The 23,347-nt window shown below is 38.0% G+C and overlaps 1 protein-coding gene across 2 annotated transcripts; it reads left to right on the forward strand.

Moving 5' to 3' along the window:
* The first annotated feature begins 9,744 nt into the window (after window positions 1-9,744).
* LOC127453036 (tumor necrosis factor receptor superfamily member 14-like) lies at window positions 9,745-15,908 on the forward strand. Of its 2 annotated transcripts, XM_051719030.1 has the most exons (5): window positions 9,745-9,797; window positions 12,524-12,612; window positions 12,831-12,933; window positions 13,851-13,979; window positions 14,132-15,908. In XM_051719030.1, exons 2-5 carry the CDS (start codon window positions 12,550-12,552, stop codon window positions 14,281-14,283), a joined length of 447 nt encoding a protein of 148 aa, XP_051574990.1. In that variant the 5' UTR covers window positions 9,745-9,797; window positions 12,524-12,549; the 3' UTR covers window positions 14,284-15,908. The 2 variants fall into 2 exon arrangements, with proteins under 2 accessions (XP_051574990.1, XP_051574991.1); XM_051719031.1 differs by lacking the exon at window positions 9,745-9,797 and having other exon boundaries at window positions 12,469-12,573.
* Window positions 15,909-23,347: the final 7,439 nt, after the last annotated feature.

Below are 23,347 nucleotides of genomic sequence, written 5' to 3' on the forward strand. Positions count from 1 at the left end.
AGTAGTATGAATACATTCCCGGACATACATCATACAGGAACATGGGCATTGTCCTGTTACCCAAATCCATGATGTAAAACAACAACCAAGAAAATAATTCAGTCTTGTTAAACAAGTACAATTTAACCACAAAGAACAACTTTCTTGGTATATATCAGATGAAAAGAACTGCCCAACTCATGGTTCTCGGCCATTGTTTTTTAGTTCAGCATCTTGAAAATGAAGTCTTCTCCTGTGGCATTATGGGATAGTAAAGTTTCCAGTGGATGTCTAAAGGATACATTTTTATTCAGCATATTATAGCCAATACCAAATTTTCATGGTTATGAAATGTGTGTACCCAATAATTATAACATGATGCTTTCCAGATCATTTACTGTAATTTTGGCAGTGCATGTGTGTTTACAGGGCTTGTAACCAGGTTGGCCAAAAAATTAAGGTGTTAATGGCCTCAGAGCCTCATGGGTTTGAAGCCCATGTGTAGAAATGAACCTTGCGGAAAGTTGCACACAGGGTTGGGGAGTAACGGAATACATGTAACGGGATTACGTATTTAAAATACAAAATATAAGTAACTGTATTCCACTACAGTTACAATTTAAATCATTGGTATTTAGAATACAGTTACATTCAATAAGTATTTTGATTACTGAAGAGATTACTTTACATTTTATTGTCATTTGTTTCATTTAATATTTAGTCCTTTCAGATGGAAAACATTTATACATATAAATGATGAGATCCAAAGTGCATTTGAACAGCGGTGAAACACTTTCTTATGATGTGTTACATTCATATGAGCAGACAGAGAAGTAAGTTTGAAGTAAGTTTGGAGCAGAAGAAATAGAAATAAACCTTGTGTAAATTGTCAGCTTTACGCTAAGCTAAAATGCTATTTCTATATGCAGCTCTTGTGAGAGTTTCTATCCCGACGGTTCCCTTCTAGACAGAAATCACCTCTGGAGTCTAGTCTCAAGGTTGTAGCCCATCTAGAGATGGCAAAGGGTGTAGACAGGTTATGCAATTATTTACAGATCTATAAGCATTGTGTTTATACCCATTTTCATCTCTAATACAGCATGACAAACTGTACAGAGTTGAGCGAGGTTTACTGGAGGTTAGAATGACAAAATACACTGCAATAAAACGCCAAAAATATATATATTTATACACTGGTGGCCAAAAGTTTAGATTTGAGGCACATCGCTTCCTCTTATAGTGAAAGGGTTTTCCAGTTCTGTTACTGACTAGTGATGACTAATCTGACCAAACCTGTTTACTGATGTTTAATTATTGTGGAATTTGGTCTTGAGCTTCAGTTATTGTGTGGGCAAACACACGTAGTGAAAATGAAGACAAATTACTGTTTGATGGAAACTGCCACAGGAGCTTAAAGCCGACAAGAGATTTGTTAATTTGTGTCTATCAATAATATGCATTTTTAAAGTTAAACACTGTTAGTTCTGTAACATGATGCTTAGTAATTATATTTTCCAAAACTGAGCAAAGGTAGTGTAATGTTCTCTTTAACAATAGAGTTTAAGGAATTTAATATTTCAATAACATAATTAATTAGCTTTAATGTCTCATTTCAGTGTCTAGAAAGAAGATGGAGTAAAGAAAGATTTATATTTATCTTTAATGCCTTACATGTTATCTTTTGTGGCTTTTTAAGTCAGAAACTTCTTTGTTGTGGAAGATACTATAAATTTTTGTACTACACACAAAAGAATATAAATATTGAATATTTTATAACCCCCTTTTTTATCACAGATCAATTACAATCATATCAATGAATGGCTTCTTCTTCTTTCAAAAAACATTTTTCCCCTCCCCTTTTCTTCCTAATTTGGAATGCCCAATTCCCAATGCGCTCTAAATCCTCATAGTGGTATAGTGACTCGCCTCAATCCAGGTGGTGGAGGACAAATCTCAGTTGCCTCCATGCCTGAGACATCAATCCACGCATCTTATCATGTGGCTTGTTGAGTGTGTTACCGCGGAGACATAGCGCGTGTGGAGGCCCACGCTATTCTCTGCAGCATCCATGCACAACTTGCCACGCACCCCACCGAGAGCGCAAACCACATTATAGCAACCCCGAGGAGGTTACCCCATGTGACTTTACCCTCCCTAGCAACCGGGCCAATTTGGTTGAGATCTGTCTGGAGTCACTTAGCATGCCCTGGATTTGAAATCGCGACTACAGGGGTGGTAGTCAGCGTCAATACTCGCTGAGCTACCCAGGCCTCCTTCTTTCAAAACTGAAATATATGTATATACCTAATACACTATCCTTATTTTTTCCAGAAGGAATTATTGCATATACCATATAACATCCATGGAAGATAGCCAAGGAAAACGTGAGAAAACTTCCTCTTCGCATTTTGATACCATTGGCGGGGAGTCTGAATAAAGAGCAGTTATTTACGTTCACAAATTTCACAAATATCAGCATACTTTGTGTAATGGTTCAGTTACTCATGAGAGAACAGAGACATAGCAGGCTATGTCAGCTTTCAAGAGTCAGCCCATTGATAACATACTGTAATCCAGTTAAGACATACAGTTGAAGTCAGAAGTTTATATACACTTAGGTTGAAGTCATTAAAACTCATTTAACCACTCCACAGATTTCAAATTAGCAAACTATAGTTTTGGCAAGTCGTTTAGGACATATACTTTGTGCATGACACGATTAATTTTTCCAACAATTGTTTACAGACAGATTGTTTCACTTTTAATTTATTATATCAGGAGACGCGGTTTGTCTACAGGAGTCTGCAGTTGCGTGTAAGTGTGTTTATATTCATTGTTTTACTTTGTTGTGAGTGGTATTCATTGCTAGACTTGTGCAGTTTGTTTACTGTCTTGAACTCGCGTCGCTTAAACATGTGTTGGTGTGTGTGTGCTATATTGTTTTGACTTGTCCCTGGGTATTCACTGCTAGATTTAGAATTGGTTGTCCAGTGTGTGTAAAACTATAGCTGTTTTTAGTGTCTATAAACAGTGCTTCACTTGTTTTAGAGTATTATTGATTGCTAAAGTGCAGCATAATTGTATTTGCGGTGTACGGAAGTCGTGTTTGTTCCCGTGCTTAGTTTTGGTTGACCACGTGACTAGCTTTGTTGTGCTAAGTAGCATTAAGTCGTGTCCTGCTTGTTTTCACTGAACGACTCGTTAACATCATCTATATATATATATATATACAGGTGCATCTCAATAAATTAGAATGTCGTGGAAAAGTTCATTTATTTCAGTAATTCAACTCAAATTGTGAAACTCGTGTGTTAAATAAATTCAATGCACACAGACTGAAGTAGTTCAAGTCTTTGGTTCTTTTAATTGTGATGATTTTGGCTCACATTTAACAAAAACCCACCAATTCACTATCTCAAAAAATTAGAATATGGTGACATGCCAATCAGCTAATCAACTCAAAACACCTGCAAAGGTTTCCTGAGCCTTCAAAATGGTCTCTCAGTTTGGTTCACTAGGCTACACAATCATGGGGAAGACTGCTGATCTGACAGTTGTCCAGAAGACAATCACTGACACCCTTCACAAGGAGGGTAAGTATCCAAGCACGTTAACAGAAAGTTGAGTGGAAGGAAAAAGTGTGGAAGAAAAAGATGCACAACCAACCGAGAGAACCGCAGCCTTATGAGGATTGTCAAGCAAAATCGATTCAAGAATTTGGGTGAACTTCACAAGGAATGGACTGAGACTTGGGTCAAGGCATCAAGAGCCACCACACACAGACGTGTCAAGGAATTTGGCTACAGTTGTCGTATTCCTCTTGTTAAGCCGCTCCTGAACCACAGACAACGTCAGAGGCGTCTTACCTGGGCTAAGGAGAAGAAGAACTGGACTGTTGCCCAGTGGTCCAAAGTCCTCTTTTCAGATGAGAGCAAGTTTTGTATTTCATTTGGAAACCAAGGTCCTAGAGTCTGGAGGAAGGGTGGAGAAGCTCATAGCCCAAGTTGCTTGAAGTCCAGTGTTAAGTTTCCACAGTCTGTGATGATTTGGGGTGCAATGTCATCTGCTGGTGTTGGTCCATTGTGTTTTTTGAAAACCAAAGTCACTGCACCCGTTTACCAAGAAATTTTGGAGCACTTCACACTTCCTTCTGCTGACCAGCTTTTTAAAGATGCTGATTTCATTTTCCAGCAGGATTTGGCACCTGCCCACACTGCCAAAAGCACCAAAAGTTGGTTAAATGACCATGGTGTTGGTGTGCTTGACTGGCCAGCAAACTCACCAGACCTGAACCCCATAGAGAATCTATGGGGTATTGTCAAGAGGAAAATGAGAAACAAGAGACCAAAAAATGCAGATGAGCTGAAGGCCACTGTCAAAGAAACCTGGGCTTACATACCACCTCAGCAGTGCCACAAACTGATCACCTCCATGCCACGCCAAATTGAGGCAGTAATTAAAGCAAAAGGAGCCCCTACCAAGTATTGAGTACATATACAGTAAATTAACATACTTTCTAGAAGGCCAACAATTCACTAAAAATGTTTTTTTTATTGGTCTTATGATGTATTCTAATTTTTTGAGATAGTGAATTGGTGGGTTTTTGTTAAATGTGAGCCAAAATCATCACAATTAAAAGAATCAAAGACTTAAACTACTTCAGTCTGTGTGCATTGAATTTATTTGGTACACGAGTTTCACAATTTGAGTTGAATTACTGAAATAAATGAACTTTTCCACGACATTCTAATTTATTGAGATGCACCTGTATATATATATATATATATATGTAGAACACTACAGACCAGTCTCTCTCATCCCATTCATGGCAAAAACACTTGAAAGGGCAGTTTTCAATCAAATCTCTGCCTATCTCTCACAGAACAAGCTGCTGGATGACAATCAGTCAGGCTTCAAAAGTGGATACTCCACCGAGACTGCCCTGCTGTCTGTCACTGAGTCGCTGAGACAGGCGAAAGCTAGATCATCCATCCTGATTCTGCTGGACCTTTCTGCAGCCTTTGACACAGTCAACCATCAGATCTTACTCTCTGCCCTCTCCTCGCTGGGCATCACAGGAACTGTGCTTGACTGGTTTAATACCTATCTCTCAGGTAGGTCCTTCAAGGTAGCCTGGAGAGGTGAGGTATCCAAGCCATACCAGCTGCTTACTGGGGTACCTCAGGGATCAGTGCTTGGGCCACTTCTCTTCTCTATATACACACATCACTGGGACCCATCATTCAGGCACATGGTTTCTCTTACCACTGCTACGCTGATGACACACAAATCTACTTGTCTTTCCAACCCAACAACACCACAGTGACTGCTCGAATTTCTGCTTGCCTGGCAGACATCTCGGCCTGGATGAAGGAGCACCACCTGCAACTCAACCCAGCCAAGACTGAACTCCTTGTCTTTCCAGCCAACCCTGCTGTTGAACACAACATCACGTGCAGCTGGGTGCAACTACAGTAACGCCTTCCAAAATGGTCAGAAATTTAGGGGTAACCATCGACAACAAACTAAATTTCACAGACCACATCTCAAAGACCACAAGATCATGTAGATTTACACGCTACAATATCAGGAAGTTAAGACCCTTCCTCTCTGAACATGCCACAAAACTGCTTGTCCAGTCACTTGTCATAACTAGACTGGACTACTGTAACACTCTCATTGCAGGCCTCCCTGCATGTGCAATTAGACCCCTGCAAATGATCCAGAATGCAGCAGCACATCTGGTCTTTAATGAACCAAAGAGAGCGCATGTTACACCACTCCTCATCTCTCTCTCAAAGTTGTGGCAAAATGGCTTAAGGACATCAAAGTCAAGTTATTGGAGTGGCCATCACAAAGCCCTGACCTCAGTCCGATTGCCTCTGGCGGACGCCAGCTCACTCTTCCCCCGGCAGATGGTAGCGAGTCCTCTGGCCCCTGGCGGACGGAACTGCTCCTCCCCTTCTTGGCAGACGGCAGTGGTTCCTCAGGCTCTTGGTGGCCGGCAGCGACCCCTCCGTCCCCAGGAAAACAGCCGCGGCTGCTCCCCTGGCGGATGGCAGTGGCGAGGACTCCACGACAGTGCATCACTCCTCCTTCCCAGATTTTGGCACCACTGTAACAGTTAACAGACGGGCAAGGAGGAGGCAGGAACCGGCTGAAAAATCAACATAAAATGCAAAACTCAACATAAACCATGATCAGTTGATTCAGCTTTGTTCCCATTATTTTTATGCTGCCTTTGTGCTTTTTGGCGCTTCAGAGTTGTCAGTTATCGTTCCTCTACACCATTCCCACCATCGTCACTAATTGCATGCCTCCATGACTTAAGACTTTGGATGGATGCTAATTTCTTAAAGCTCAGTACGGAGAATTCCTTTAATGTTTTCTACTGCAAATGTAATAACTGATGTAAAAATTGGTCATTTTCAATTAAATTGTTAATATCTATAAATCAGATCCTGCACATAATTAAATGTCAAAACAGCTGCAATAGTCCTCGTGGGTTTGAACTCCATCTCTGGTTTATAGTCTCAAGGTAAGGGTGTGTAGGTTATGATATATATACAGATCTGTTAGCATTGTAACTTTTTTAATATCTACTAAGGCATGACTTGGCAAACTGTACGGAGTTGAGCAAGGGTTTCTCAAGGAGACTATTTCTGCATTAAACACTGGAAGAACACCATCAGTCAAAAAGTAAGTAATTCCCCAACACATTCTATCAACTGTTGAAATTAAAATATTTAGCAATCCTGGAAGATTCCTCTGTCAGTAATTTGAGAGTCAACTCCCAATTTAGTTTGATTAATAATTAAGCACAGAATCAAAGAATGGAGCAAAAAAAGGGATTACTGGAAGTTAGACATAGACAAAATACACTGTAATAAAACGAGAATAACCAAATCATTTTTTGTCAAATTATTCAATTTGAGTCACTTATCAATTACAGTATATGCAAAGCTTGTCATTTACAATACAAGCATCATTTTGTGCTGAGGAAGGAACTTGCATGGTATCATTAGAGAGTTCAACTTCCCTTGAGTGTCAGACAATTTACTGGAATTTACTGGAAGTCATATTTTGTAGGTGACGTATTCCAGTATATTCCTTGAGGGCAAAAAATGTGATTAATATACTACTACTACTAATACTACTACTACTACTAATAATACGTTTATTTTATATAGCACCTTTCTTAAAATCAAGGTTGTTTTTCAAAGGAGTAAATACATCAATAAAACAAATACACACGAACATGTACACACAGAAAGAAAAAAAATAACTAGGAACCAAAAATGAGCACTGAGAGAAGAGATGAGTTTTAGTGATTTAAAAGAGGACAGAGTGGTGAGATCCCGGAGAGGTTGTGGGAGAGCGTTTCAGAGTCAAGGAGCAACAGCCATGAATGACCTGCCTCCCATAGAAGACAACCTAAACTTCAGGACATACAGGAGATTTGCACCAATGGATCTCAAAGTGTGAGGAGGAGTGTAAGAGCTAAGCAGATCATTTATGTATTGTGGAGCGAGTGAGTGAAGAGCCTTAAACGTAATAACCAATATCTTGAATTGAATACGATAGGTGAATCAACCAGTGGAGCTGTTGAAGTATGGGAGAGATGTGAGCAAGCTTTTTACTGGAAGAAAGAAATCTAGCTGCAGAATTCTGAATGCACTGAAGGCGATTTAAGATTTAAGTGGGTATCCCAAAGATGAGTGAATGATAGTAATCCAATCTAGAGGATATGAATGCATGGACTACTGTTTCTTCATCTGTTGTGTCGAGTACTGGATGTAGACGGGCAATATTGCATAGATGTCTTTATAACATTATTTACATGGGCCTCAAAAGTAAGTGATGGATAAAAAAAAATCACCACAGGGTTTTGAACTGCGAGAGAGGGCTTAATACCATCAACATCTAATGTAAGGTTAAAGCAGCGAGATACCATGATTTGGGGCCACTTGACAAAATTTCATTATTCTCCGTATTGAGCTTTAAGAAGTTAGCATTCATCCTAAGTCTTAAGTCATGGAGGCACGCAATTAGTGACAGTGGTGGAAATGGTGTAGAGGAATGATAACTGACATAAATTTGGGTATCATCCGCATAGCAGTGGAAACTAAGGCCATGCTTTTGCACGTAAATTACAAAGAAGAGGGCCCAGCACTGATCCTTGAAGGACCCCTCTTAAAAAGATGTAGTTGCTGATTTGTGATTCTGAACTGAAATAGAGTAAATTGCTGTCTATTTGAAGATAGGATTTTAACAATAGATGAGCAGTGCTGGAGATGCCTATAGCTGAAAGATGAGTGAGAAGGATTTTATGGCATACAGTGTCGAAAGCTGAACTAAGGTCTAGCAGAAGTAGAATTTTAAGTGAACCTGTATCTGTTGAAATGAGGAGGTCGTTTACTACCCGTAATAGTGCCGTTTCTGTGCTTTGTAGGGGATGAAAACCTGACTGAAAGGGCTCAAAGAGATTGTTAGAAATTAAGTGTTCGTGCAGTTGAGAAGCAACCACTCTCTCAAGCATTTTGGCCACAAATGGAAGGTTGGAAATAGGCCTGTAATACTGTAGTACAGAAGGGTCAGAACCGGCTTTCTTAGGTAGTGGTGACAGCCACAGTTTTTAATGATAATGGAACAACACCAAGGCAAGGCAAGAGAAGCAATAATCAGGTGAGAGATGATAGCATGAAGATAGCATTTAAGAGAAGTTGGAGCAGGTCAAAAAATAGTTAGCCCGTGCTGCGTTCAGGGCAGCTTTGTATTGTAAAAGGTGATCAGAGAGAGCCACAGAGTAAACAGAAAAAAACAGTTTTCCTGAAGAGCCAGTCCAGACATCGACTCTTTGCTTTCATAGCCCACAATTCAGGCGTATACCATGGGGAGGAATGAGAAGGAGGAACCAGTCTTCACTTAACAGGTGCATGGTCTTCCAGAACTTCCAGAGTTCATTGTTGCATTGTAGAAAGACAGAAATTCATCAGGGCAGGAGAGGTTAGTAGAGGATGAGAGTGCAGAAGAATACAGATAGAATCAGTGTAGGATAATGAATTGATGGATTTTAGATTACAATATGATAACTGCTTTTTGTTACATGATTAAAAGAGATAACAAATTAAACTAAACTTGATGAGCTTATGGTCAGAAATACTGTACCATCCAAGGTTCCCAATACAGACCCACCAAATCCAGTGTGTGGCTATGACAGAGTTGGAAAATTTACATGTTTAGACATAAACTCATTAGAAATAGCTGAGTCAGTGTCAACATGGATATTAAAATCATCCAGCAATATTACAGTTGCATGTGATGCACATGTTAAGGAAGCAATTTACTAAGGTCAAATAGAAATCTAGAGTGCTTATTGGGAGGTCAATAGATTAGTATTACAAGCAATTAAAAATGCGTAAATCTTATAATAATTTTTTTTTTCAAAGTGTACTGTATGTTTTCCTTTAAAAGTACGTATTTCAGTTCATATAAAAACTTGGGAATGGATCATCAAATAATTTACTTCCTAGATTTGAGGCACATCATTTCCTCTTATAGTGAAAGGGCTTTTCTGGTACTGTTACTGACTAGTGATGACTAATCTGACCAGAGTAATGTTTAATTATTGTGAAATATTGTGTGGGCAAACATACGTAGTGAAAATGATGACAAATTATTATAACATATTAAAAATTCCTTCCTCAGTGTTATATAAGACAATTTGTAAGCATTTCCAATAATCTTTCTTTTCTCCTTGTTTGATGGAAACTGCCAAAGGAGCTTAAAGCCGACATTAGATTAGATTGTGGACTGAGGTAAAGTCATAAATTGTTATACACTATGAGAACATATAGTCAGATAAAATCAAGAGATTTGTTCATTTGTGTCTATCAATAATATGCATTTTTAAAGTTAAACACTGTTAGTTCTGTAACATGATGCTTAGTAATTATATTTTCCAAAACAGAGCAAAGGTAGTGTAATGTTCTCTTTACCAATAGAGTTTAAGGAATTTAATATTTCAATAACATAATTAATTAGCTTTAATGTCTCATTTCAGTGTCTAGAAAGAAGATGGAGTAAAGAAAGATTTATATTTATCTTTAATGCCTTACATGTTATCTTTTGTGGCTTGTTAAGTCAGAAACTTTTTTTTGTGGAAGATACTATAAACTTTTGTACTACACACAAAAGAATATAAATATTGAATATTTTATAATCCCTTTTTTATCACAGTTCTGTCACGGTCCTGTCACTCTGGATTTTTGTGTGACAGGACCGTGACATCATCATCCTATGTCTGTCTTGTGTTTCGTTTTATGTCTCTGTGTGAGCGCACGGTTTCTGTTGTTATTTCCCTGCTGTGCGCTCCTCTTTTGGTCTCATGTTTCATGTTCGGAGTATTGTGTCTAGATCCTGACTTTCCTGTCTGGTTTGGTTTCGGTCTGGGATCCGGATATTCATGCTCCATGTCTGTCTGTTATTGGCGTGAGTGCATTGCACTTATGTCATCTTGGCCGCATGCACTCACATCAATAATTTATGTCTGTCTCTCGCGAACACTGGTGCGCCTCACGTTGCGCTTGCGTTGTGCTATGCACCTCGGTCGCGAGCTGTCTTCAGTCTAAGGTGTCGGGTGTGTGTGTGGCCGAGCTCTCGCACAGGTGTCCTGTCTTGTTTTTGTCGCCTGTTACGTGCATCGCGTGGCGTTTGCCTCGCGATGTACGCTCAGGCTTTGTTTAGTGTGGGAATGCGTGGCATCACTTTGTTTGGCATTGCTATGCATTCCCTCGTCTTGTCTGTTGTTTGGCATGAGTGTATGTTGCCTTACTGTCTCAGCAATGTGCGCTCATGCCATTCGAGTGTTTTGTGTCTTGTGAGAGCACGTGGCTTTGTTTTGTTTCTGTATTGCCGCGTGTCTCTCAGTTTTGAGTCATACCCCGCCTCCTTGTTTGCCTATTATTAGTTTTTTAGTCACACCTGCCGTCTGTTAACCTGTTGATTTCTCTCCCTATTTTGGTCTCCTCGTGCGTGCTGTCCAGTGCCAATTCGTCTTGTTTCTTGTCTCATGTCAGTCCTGTTTATGATCCCTACTCGGTCCGGTTGGTCCTGTAACCTGTTACCTCTTCCCAGGGGCGTGGCATTCATTTTAAAAGTGTGTGTGTGTGTGTGGGGGGGGGGTTCTGCTTCTGTTTCACACATGACAATAAAAGACTGAGCACAAGCTGATCCTGAATAAATTATTTAAACAATTACAATAATGACAATTGTACATGTGCACAATTGTATTTTTTACTCTGTGCTTGTGCATTGTGGAATTTAAATGTATCCAAGTGACTCGAGTATTTTGACTACGTTCATCAAAATTCTTTCAGATCCATTTAATCATTCAGTGACCATTTCGGGTGATGCCAGAAGGTGACAAATGAGTGATTTATGTGAAATTAGTTAATCACTGGATCATCGATCAAAAGAACATTTGTCTACAGACCTACAAAGAGACTTTTATTGAGGTTTTAAGCATTAGAAGAACAAAGAAAATCTGTAATTTCCCTACAGTTTGTGAGCTGCTGAGCATGAATTCTATCAAAAGACAACATTAATAGTCTTAAAATAATTATGAGTTTCAATAATGTCCGTACGTTTTCATCTATAAAAAAGTGTGTCGACATATCTATTGACTTCAGTAAAATGCTTAAGTGTTCTAAGAACACAGCAGATATATATTTTTTCCTACAGTCTGTCGACTGCACACCAAGAGTTAAAAAAGGAGCTAATATTAAAAATAGCTTTACATACTTAACACAGATCTAGCAATCTGCTAAATTGGTCAAAACAACCGATCAAACTATTACCTCACAAACATAATGTAAAAAGTTAATGGAGACTCGTGCGCTGATATAAACTCCACTTACAATGTGTGCTTAAAAGAAGGATTGTCCTTTGTTTGTTTTTGTTTTTTGCAGTGCATTTCACGTAATGCTGCCAATCAAGAATGATATGCTGATAAATAACTCTCGGTTGTGTGTTCCTCATCTCTAGATTATTAATTTAGATCAACATCAGTGCCAATAAAAAACATGCATAAATGAGCATTTTTGAAAGCAACTTTGTAGAAATGAATGGAGCCGCGTTGATTAGACTGTCTGACTAACGGCCTATTCCGTAAGGGTAGTTTCGGCTCATGAAACTCACTTGTAATTGGCTGGATGGTCGCTCAATCAGCCCAAAGTAACAAAATGCAAAGAATACTGTATACAAATCCACCATTTGGATTCAATATGGGTTTAGCTTGCCTCTGCCCCAGCCTGGATTATTTATTTCCCCTATAGGGTAGTTTATGTTTGTTTTTTTGCCTTTTTGAATGAATAAATTCCCAACTTCATTCAACTCTGCGTTTGTGTCCTGAGCCTCTGTTGATTCTCTGCAAAACCCTGACAAGTTCAATTACAGTAATATAATTGACTAGCTGCTTCTTTCAAAATTGAAATATTTGTATATACCTAATAACATAATACACTATTCTTAATTTTTCCCGAAGGAATTATTGCATACCATTTAACATCCATGGAAGATAGCCAAGGAAAACATGTGAGAAAACTTTCACTTCACATTTTGATACTTCTGGTGGTGAGTCTGAATAAAGAGCAGTTATTTTACATTCACAAATATCAGCATATGTTGTGTAATTGTTCAGTTATTCATAAGAGAACAGAGACATAGCAGGCTATGTCAAGTTTCAAGAGTCAGCCCATTGATGACATACTGTAATCCAGTTAAGACATACCAAGACAAAAGTTCAGCTTCCTGTGTTGTTTTTTGTCTGAACTGTTGAACTTTCACGACAGATTGCAGGAGTTTCGGTGGGGCAGCGTAGTGCCAGCAACAAAAGGGAATGTTTCAAAAATGAATACTGGCATGAGGGGTTCTGCTGTGATAAATGTGCTCCAGGTACAGTACATTGAATTGAGCATTATGTACTAAAGCACAGTTTCATATAAAAATACTGTCAAATGTACAGTAACAATTTATTTTCAGAGCCAGACACTACTCACTGATTATTTATTCAATTATACTATATATACAGTTGAAGTCAGAAGTTTACATACACCAGTTTTTCACAATTCCTGACATTAAATCGTAGAAAACATTCCCTGTCTTAGCTCAGTTAGGATCACTACTTTATTTTTAGAATGTGAAATGTCAGAATAATAATAGAGAGAATTATTTCTTTCAGCTATTATTTCTTTCATCACAATCCCAGTGGGTCAGAAGTTTACATACACTTATTTGGTATTTGGTAGATTGCCTTTAAATTGATTAACTAGGGTCAAACATTTTGTAGGCTTTAAAATACATCTACTGGTACACCTCCAATTGACTCCAATTGGCTAATTGTCTAAAGTCTTGACATCATTTTCTGGAATTGTCCAAGCTGCTTAAAGGCACAGTTAACTTAGTGTATGTAAACTTCTGACCCACTAGAATTATGATATAGTAATTAAAAGTGAAACAATCTGTCTGTAAACAGTTTTTGGAAAAATTAATCGTGTCATGCACAAAGTAGATGTCCTAAACGACTTGCCAAAACTATAGTTTAATAGCTAATATGAAATCTGTGGAGTGGTTAAAAAATGAGTCTTATTGACTTCAACCTAAGTGTATTTAAACTTCTGACTTCAACTGTATATATACAGTATATATACAGTAAGGTACAGTAAAATATTGTACATCATGTGGTAACACATATGACTAAATTAACCTGCACACATCAGGTTTGACCAAAAACTGCCACTAATATTTGTTTCTGCCACTAATGTTTGATTCAGCTCTATTGAATTAAATTATCTCTACTCTTATTTCTTTAGGGTATAAGCTGATAAAGAAATGCTCCAGCGGCATTATGTCACAATGTAAGAAATGTACAGAAGGGACCTATCAAAACAAGATGAATTATTTTCCGAACTGCTTCAGATGCCAGAAATGCAACAAGCGTAGTAGGCATACATTTTTTTTTTTGATGATCTTCTCTTTTTATTACTTTTCTAATGAAGTCATATATTAATATCTAATGAAAATGTTGATGTGTTAGTTTTGTTTAGGTGCTTACTCTGCCTTTTCTCTCATTCTTTCAATGTGTCTCTGACAGAGCATGCAGTGATTATTTCATCATGTACATACCAAAATAACACGGTTTGTGGATGTCAGCCTGGATACCGCATGTGGCTCTTTGATAGCTTTACATGGGATTGTGTCCTCCCAAAAAACAGAGTTTCTGGACAGGCCCGCTTCCAGCATTAAGATGTAAGGCGGGCAATAGGACCCTCTGGGTGGGCTGAACAGTTGCAGGGGTGGGGTTGCCAAGGTGGGCCAAGCCAGCAGCATCATGCAATTTTTTTTGAGGGGGCACCAAGGTCAGCCACCACAACCCCAATACAAGCGACCCCACATTTTACATCACTTTTTTGCAATCTTGCCACCTCTTTTTCGCAAGCACTTACTATACATGACACGGGAGGTGATGCAAAAGGCAGCAGCACAAACGCAACAATGCCCACAAATGCTTTAGCTCAATAGAGAATGAAAACGTGTAGCTTATCTCTGAATGAGGCAATCATGCAAATATTTTATTTGTGTTTAGTGTAAGTGATAGCTTATAAAACAAAAAAACAAAAACAAAATAGCTAAATAAAATGTTTTGCATTTCTCTCAGAGTGTGTTATTTCTCCATAACATATTTTAACATACTTTATGTACTGTATTCTTATTATGTTATATTGACATATATTTATGTATTTATTAGATTAGTAGTGTTGGGCCTCATGTATTCAGATAGAAGTCAAAGGCAGGCCTAACAGTCGTAAAAACCTAACTCAGGCCCCCACCTTCCAAGTCGTAAATCTTACTGATTAAAAATCGCACCAAAATCAAACAAAGGGAGTCCAAAACAGACTACAAATCCATGAAGCCTTGCTCACTAAAGGATCAAACTCTCAACTCCTATTGGATGAGGCACACAACAGAACATCACCTCAAACCATGACATCATCAGGAGTTGAAATACCTCTGAAATGCTTCCAGAATTCACTTCCAGCGACTTTGTTTGCAGCGTGTGGACGCAGCTCTTTGCTGCTCTCAGGTGCAACCTCGTGGCACAAGGAAGTAATGTCCGACTTGAAACTGTGGCCATACAATCTCCATCTCGCTGGACGAGTTGAGATTACTCTGTGTTCAACCGAACACTCTAACGGATCCGAAGGAGCCCGCCGAGCAATTCGCATCTTCATCCGTTTGCCTACAGAAGTGAAGAGATTAAAGATTTCTCTTCCATCTTCAATCAAGTTGACATTTCTGATTTCTCCGCCGGCCCGCCGAGAATCAACAGCCGTACCGCCCGCCAACAGAGCGAGGAAACGGCCTCCCGTCATCACCCGAGCCTCAAGGAACCGGGTCAGAGTTATAGGACGGAGGAAAACACATTCTACCTGTGTCCTCATGCGATTCAAGTAAGAGGTTTACGTCTGGGCAGAGATAGAATATTATAGTGTGTTATTCTTGTGTTTCAAGGTTTTTGCTTGTACAGTTTATGGACCACCATGTCCGCTCATTATTAATACTCAGGGTATTAATTATCACAAATTTGTTTTGCTGTATTGTGCAAATACCCGGCTCGTAAAACCACATCTCTGAGTGATAAACTGAGAGCTGCTTTCTCTCCCACTATCGCGAAATCGGCTTTAGGGCTGTCACTTCTCTCTCTCTCTTTCTCTCTCTCTCGTACTAACCACACTGACACACACACACTGTCACACAGACACCTTATGTGTTATAGGATTATTTTGATTTCCATATCTAATCATGTCACTGTTTAGTTTGTAGTTGTAAGTCGGAAGTTTATTGACTGCATTGTATTAATTATTAATTGATATTACTGCATAAATAAACTTTGTTTATATTACAAAGAGAAGTGTTTTGGTTTGTTTTGCATACGCCTGTGTCATGCTGACGGGATGTCAGTGCTCGGATTCAAACCTTCATTCATTGTTTTTTTTCCCCGAAAATCGATATTCTTCGGATGTCGATTTTCCTAAGAAAACAATCTAATATTAAGACTGTTTTACTATCTAGTTATTAGTCCCTGATTCCAGGGTGGTGCCTCGTCAACATTAATCCTTATTAATATTCTATTGATTTTTGATAATTGATAATTATCTTTGATGATTGTTGAATTTGAAGGATCAATAAGCTAGTGTTAATTTTAATTAATGTTTCATCGATGTTAACAATTAACGATTATCTTTGATAATTGTTGATTTTAAAGGATTAAAAAAAACTAACATTGATTCTCATCAATGTTCTATTGATTTTAATAATTAATAATTATCTTTGATAATTATTAATTATTGCTAATAACCAAACTTGCTCCTAAACGTAGCGCACTACATTTACTGGAGCCCCATATGAGGTTTTAATGAGTTAGATTCAACTGATTAATCTAAATATTAATTAATAACTACAGAAATAATTATTAATTATTAATTATTTCTGATAGTAACACTGATCTAAACAACAAGTAAAGCCCTACAGTAGTTAGAGATAACTATCTTTGTACAACAAAATGTATCCAGAAGAAGTTTTTCTGCTATTGATTAAAAAAAAAAAAGAATAAAAAGAACTCATCATGTGCCATCTGCTTATCATGAACTACCAATGTACTATGATAAAAAAAAAAATATTCAGAATGTATTCATTGACACTGAGGAAGAATAAATGTGATTTTATTTTCCTTATACTGTACCTCTTATTTTACAAAGCTGAATCCCTGGGAAATATTTTACTGTATTTCTCACGTGTTTTAATATTTTCATTCAACTCAGTTTAATGTAAATATACATTCAGAAATTATTTGATATTGTGTTCATTTAATCAAAATAAAGTTGCATTGTGTAATTTTGAACAAAATTAAATTATTAAAACTTAAACTATTTAAGTTGAATAAAAATATTTTACTTAAAGATTACTACATTCAATTTTATGGAATTTTATTGTGAAATTGAAATGAGCTTAAAATTATGCTTTTTTAGTGTACATGAAAACTTACAGCTTTAAATAGTTACATTTCCCCCCAAGAGATAAGAACTACAAATGCTGAACTAAAATTTTTCCCAAGACACGTTTCTCAAATCTATAACCTGAACACAAACCAAACTGACTGAGATAATGAAGATCACGAGTGTTTTGTCATAAATGTTTGAAGTTTCAGATAAGTATGTATAGTTTTGAGAAATACGTCCTAGTCAGGAAAAAAGCTATGATCTTAGAATGAAATTACAAAAAGTCATTGCATCCATTTATTTTTAATGGCTTTTGGATGTGGGAAGTGTAGAAGAAACATGAATGAATGGTGAAAAAATTATGTATTGACTGAAGCAAAAAAAAAAAAAAAAAAAATATATATATATATATATATATATATATATATATATATATATATATATATATATATATTATAGATATATGTATCATTTGACATCACCTGCATGCGTTACGTCTCACCGAAAGTTTGGAGCTCAGGTGGACCCCACAGAAGAAGAAAGTTTATAATCATCTAACTGCAAGAGTCTTCTTTGACACATGTCCCAAGAAACTTTAAAATGGCAGTTATTAAACCGCTTAAGAAGCCACAGCTTGATCCTGGAAAACTGGCTAGTTATAGACTAATTTCAAATCTCCTGTTTATGTCAAAAATACTAGAAAAGGTAGTGTCCTCCCAACTATGTTCATTACTACAGAGAAATAGTATATATTAACAATTTCAGTCAGGATTTAGGCCCCATCACAGTACAGAGACTGCACTTATCACAGTTACAAATGACTTGCTCTTGTCTTGTAATGTGTAGGCAGGCTGAAGACACAGGAGCAGACGAAGACGATGAAGTGTGAGAACCCAAGTGCAGTTTATTTATATGAGTGATATCCAAAAACTTGAACCCAAAACAAAACAAACATGAATGACTTGACTTGACTTGACTTGACCAATGACAATGGCAAACATGAGGGCTTAAACACATGAACATGGGCAACTACAAGACAGAGACAACCAATGGCAAGACTAAACTAATGAACATGAAAACAAGGCAATGAAACAAGAACCAATGATAAAACAGAACTGATAACAAGACTATTAAACATAGACCAATGAAGAGACAGGACTAATAAACACAGTGGAACAAGAGGGTCACATGACAGTAACATGACAAGGAACCAATAAGATCAAAACACATGAAAACTTGGCAGAAACAGGAACTTAGTTTTCAAAATAAAAGACATGAACAAAAACACAAGAAAATGTGACACATCTGATCACGGCTCTTTTAGTGCTTTTAGATCTTAGTGCTGCCTTCGACACCATAGATCATGACATTCTTCTGAATAGGCTTAAGAATAATGTTGGCATTTGTGGTTTGCATTAGCATGGTTTAGGTCCTATTTAGCAGACTACTACCACTTTGTCTATGTAAACGAGGAATTGTCAAATCAAACAAAAGTTAAGTATGGAGTGCCACAGGGATCAGTTTTAGGGCCTCTATTTTTCTCCTTATATATGCTTCCCCTTTGAGATATTATCAGATATCGTGGAATAAGTTTCCACTGTTATGCCGACGATACCCAACTTTATATTTCTTCGAAACCAGACGAAATTTCACAATTTTCCAAATTAGCAGAGTGTATCAATGAAATCAAAGACTGGATGGCCAGAAATTTCCTTCTACTCAATTCTGACAAAACAGACATACTAATTATTGGACCTAAAACCTTTAAAAATAAGCTGCTAAAATATTTGACTTTCAATGGATATACTGTTACATCATCTTCTACAATGAAGAACTTAGGTGTTATAACTGATACCAATCTGTCCTTTTAAAATCAAATTTCCAATGTTTGTAGAACAGCATTCTTCCACCTCAGAAATATTGCTAAGTTATGACACATGCTCTCTGTTGCTGATGCCGAAAAACTAATTTATGGATTCATGAAGACTAGATTATTGTAATGCATTACTGGGAGGATGTCCTGCAAGTTCAATAAATAAACTTCAACTGGTTCAAAATACAGCAGCCAGAGTGCTGACTAGAACCAAGAAATATGATCATATTAGCCCTATTTTATCATTGTTACATTGGCTACCTGTTAAATGTAATATTAATTAAAAAAAAACTTTTTTAACTACGTACAAAGCTTTGAATGGTCTAGCTCTGCAGTACTTAAGTGACCATGCTATATTCCATCACGTTCATTACGATTGCAAAATTCTGGCTTGTTAATTGTTCCTAGAATATCAAAATCCACAAAAGGAGGTAGATCCTTTTCCTATTTGGCTCCTAAACTATGGAATAGTCTCCCTAACACTGTTCGGGACACAGACACATTCACTCAATTTAAGTCTAGACTAAAGACTCATCTATTTAGCCAGGCATACACCTAATTTATCCATCAACTCACAATTAGGCTGCTTTAGTTAGGTCTGCCAGAACCAGAAACATTTATCATGATCTATAACTCTGCAATAAATTTAATGGCATCTACGCTAATATTATTCTATTTGTTTCCCTGTCTTTGTGTGAGCGCATGGTTTCGGTTGTATTACCTGCCATGCTCTCTTCCGTCTGTCTTGTTTCCGTCTGTCTTGTTTCCTGTCTGGTTCGGTTTCGGTCTGTGTTGGGATCTGGACACTCATGCTCCATGTCTGTCTGTTATTGACATGGGTGCATCGCGTTTATGGCATCTTGGCAGCATGCACTCACATCAATAGTTTATGTCTGTCTCTCGCAAACACGGGTGCTCCTGGCATCGCACTTGCATTGCGCTGAGTGCCAGGGTCGCGAGCTGTCTTCACGTTGTGCTGAGATTCGGTCACTTCGGTCTGAGATTTCGGGTTTGTGTGTGGCCGAACTCTCGCACAGGTGTCCTGTCTTGTTTTTGTCACCTGTTGCATGCATCACGTGGCGTTTGCTCAGGTTTTGTTTAGTGTGAGAATGTGTGGCATCGCTTTGTATGCTGTTGCTACGCATTCTCTCGTCTTGCTTGTCAGTTGGCATGGGCGTATATTGCCTTATTGCTCTTGATGATGTGCGCTCATGCCATTCGGGTTTTTTGTCTTGTGAGAGCTTGTGGCTTTGTTTTGTTTCTGTATCGCCGTGTGTATCTCTGTCTTACGTTATACCCCGCCTCCTTGATTGCTAATTATTAGTTTATTTGCCTCACCTGTCCCCTGTTAACCTGTTTGATTTCTCTCCCTATTTTAGTCTCCCCGTGTTTGCTGTCCAGTGCCAGTTCACTTTGTTTCCAGTCTTGTGTGTTTTGTGTTTCCAGTTGGTCTTGCTTCTAGTCCCAATCCTGTTTGGTCCAGTCAGTCCTGATTCTCTGTTACCCTCTGCCCAAGACCTGGATTATATTTCCTTTGTTTTTTCCCTTCGGGGTAGTTTGTTTATTGTTTTTCCCCCTTGTGGGAGTTTTGGTTTGATTTTTACCCTTTGTGTTTGTATTAATAAATGCATTTTTTTTTTAACTCTGCTTTTGGGTCCTGAGCGTCTCTGCATTCCTGACAGTGAGATGCGACAAAAACCTTCAGGAGTTAAAAGAAGCTCTTCATACAGATTGGATCATCACACGTTTTTTAATACTGTGACTAAATCAGGCCAGAAAACAACACAAAAACATTTGTTATTTCTGAATGAGAGATGTTTAAGGTGATGTACCGGTGGGTGTGTGTACTCGCCGGTCACACATCAAACCTGCCGGCGTACAGAGATGAATCGTGGTTAAAATATCTTTATATTTCCATGAAAGTTAAATTTGGTCATATTTGTGCTGTCTTCAGACCTGTATGAACTTTTCCTGGCGCTTGGCATGGATCAAAAGTAATTTTTGATGTTTTTCTTGATATCGTTTCTCGGGTGTTTTTCCATTGTTTCCTCCCACTGATGGTCACAAATATGGTGGCTGTAGGGAAAAGTGACATCATTGAAACAATTGGTGGAGAGGAGAGAGTAAAGTGATACAGCCAATTAATGGATGGGGATTATCAGAATCAGAATGAGCTTTATTGCCAACTATGCTTACACATTCAAGGTATTTGTCTTGGTGACAGAAGCTTCCTGTGCACAAACAATACAACAACAAGACAGAGATAATAAAAAAAAAAAAAAAAAAAACAGAATAAAAATAAAAAGCAAATAGAAAATATAAGTATATCTAGAAATACACACACAAAATGTTGCCACAAGGCAACAGTTCAAAGAGGTATTGGGCTGGGTGAGTGGGGTCCAGAGTGATTTTTCCAGCCCTTTTCCTCACTCTGGAAGTGTACAGTTCTTTAAGGAGGACAGGGGGCAACCAATAACCTGTTCAGCAGTCCGAACTATCCTTTGTAGTCTTCTGATGTCTGATTTAGTAGCTGAACCAAACCAGACAGTTATTGAAGTGCAGAGGACAGACTCAATGACTGCTGAGTAGAACTGGATTAACAGCACCTGTGGCAGGTTTAACTTCCTCAACTGGTGAAGGAAGTACAACCTCTGCTGGGCCTTTTTCACAATGGAGTCAATGTGGGTCTCCCACTTCAGGTCCAGTGAGATGGTAGAGCCCAGGATCCTGAATGACTCCACTGCTGCCACAGCACTGTTCAGAATAATGAGCAGGGGTCAGTGTTGAGGTGTTCCTCCTGAAGTTCACTATCATCTCCACTGTTTTGAGTGTGTTCAGCTCCAGGTTGTTTTGACTGCACCAGACAGCCAGCTGTTCAACCTCCTTTCTGTATGCAGACTCATCGTCATCCTGGATGAGGCCGATGACAGTGGTGTCGTCAGCAATCTTCAGGAGCTTGACAGAGGGGTCCATGGCAGTGCAGTCATTGGTATACAGGGAGAAGAGTAGTGGGGAGAGCACACATCCCTGGGAGGCACCAGTGCTGATCGTACAGGTTAACAGCTAATACATCATATTAGGAGGCCATGATAGATAAGGGCCAATGGGGGAAAATTGGCCAGGGCACCAGGGTTACACCCCTACTCTTTACGAGAAGTGCCCTGGGATTCACCAGAATGTGAAAGTGTAGATTTTCAGTAACAAAAGACTTAAATATTGATCTGTTTCCCACCCACACCTATCATATAATTTTAAATAGAGGTTAAATAAAAAATATCACCTCAGAAGTCATTGATTTAACCACTGGAGTTGTACTGATTACATTTATGCTGCCTTTATGTCCCTTGTGGACCTTCAAAGTTTAGGTCACCATTCACTGGGAGGACCAACAGAGCTGAAATATTTTTTTAAAAATGTTTTGCAGAAGAAAGAAAGTCATACACATCTGTGATGGCATGAGGGTAAATGATGAGAGAATTTTCATTTTGGGGTGAGCTATACATTTAAGATAAAGAGTTATGTAAAGGACACCATGATTGTTATTTCAGTAATTGGGTAACCCAAGATGAGTGAAGTAACAAATGTTGACATTACCAGTCATATTAGCTAATAGGTTGGCTATCACTGCACTGACATACTGTACACTCTCGCAACAGCTCAAAATTTTACTGTATGTATGTTCCAGTTTTCTACCTCCATCCACAAACAATTGCAGATGACACAGTTGTTTAACTTCAGTAGTGCTTTACATGCACAACAATATTCTGATAACTACCTAAAATCAGCTTCCAAATCCATTGTTTTCAAAGCAAGAAACTTGCATTTACATGAGACTTGAAATCATTGGATTATTCTCTGCTTTTGACATCAAAATGTAAATAGGTATGCACACAACACTTGCACATGTTTACATGCAATGCGAATTTGGGGTTATGGGCAAAAATCTCTGTTCCGATCGTTTTTTTGCTGAAACTGTTTATGAACTTACCCTGGTTAAGGAAAGCCATTAAAGGCGTTTACAGAATCTTACACGTCTTGGCTTATTAAGCATATAAATGTGCTAAAATTTAAGATTTACTAGTTTTATTTTTGTTAAGTACTTTGAAAAGGTATTAAAAAGAAAGAAGTTAAAACAGACAACTAGAACAAAGTTTTACCATCAGCATGCAATTAAAAATTTAAAAACATGAAACTAAACATAAGGTTTGACATTTACAATGACAAATTAAGCTTTTATTGCATGTCCTACTCTATGCATTCTAAAGTAATATTTTATAGCTCAAACACTACACTGAAAAAAGTGAACCTAAAAAATGTGCTTCATGTGGCAACATTAAAAAAAAAACATTTAACATCTCTGAATCAACCTGAATACATTAGGTTACACCAACATACATAGCTCCTTATGGTAACAACTATAGGTTACCAATTTTTATAG

Source organism: Myxocyprinus asiaticus, chromosome 15, assembly GCF_019703515.2.
Source record: "Myxocyprinus asiaticus isolate MX2 ecotype Aquarium Trade chromosome 15, UBuf_Myxa_2, whole genome shotgun sequence".
NCBI lineage: Eukaryota > Metazoa > Chordata > Actinopteri > Cypriniformes > Catostomidae > Myxocyprinus > Myxocyprinus asiaticus.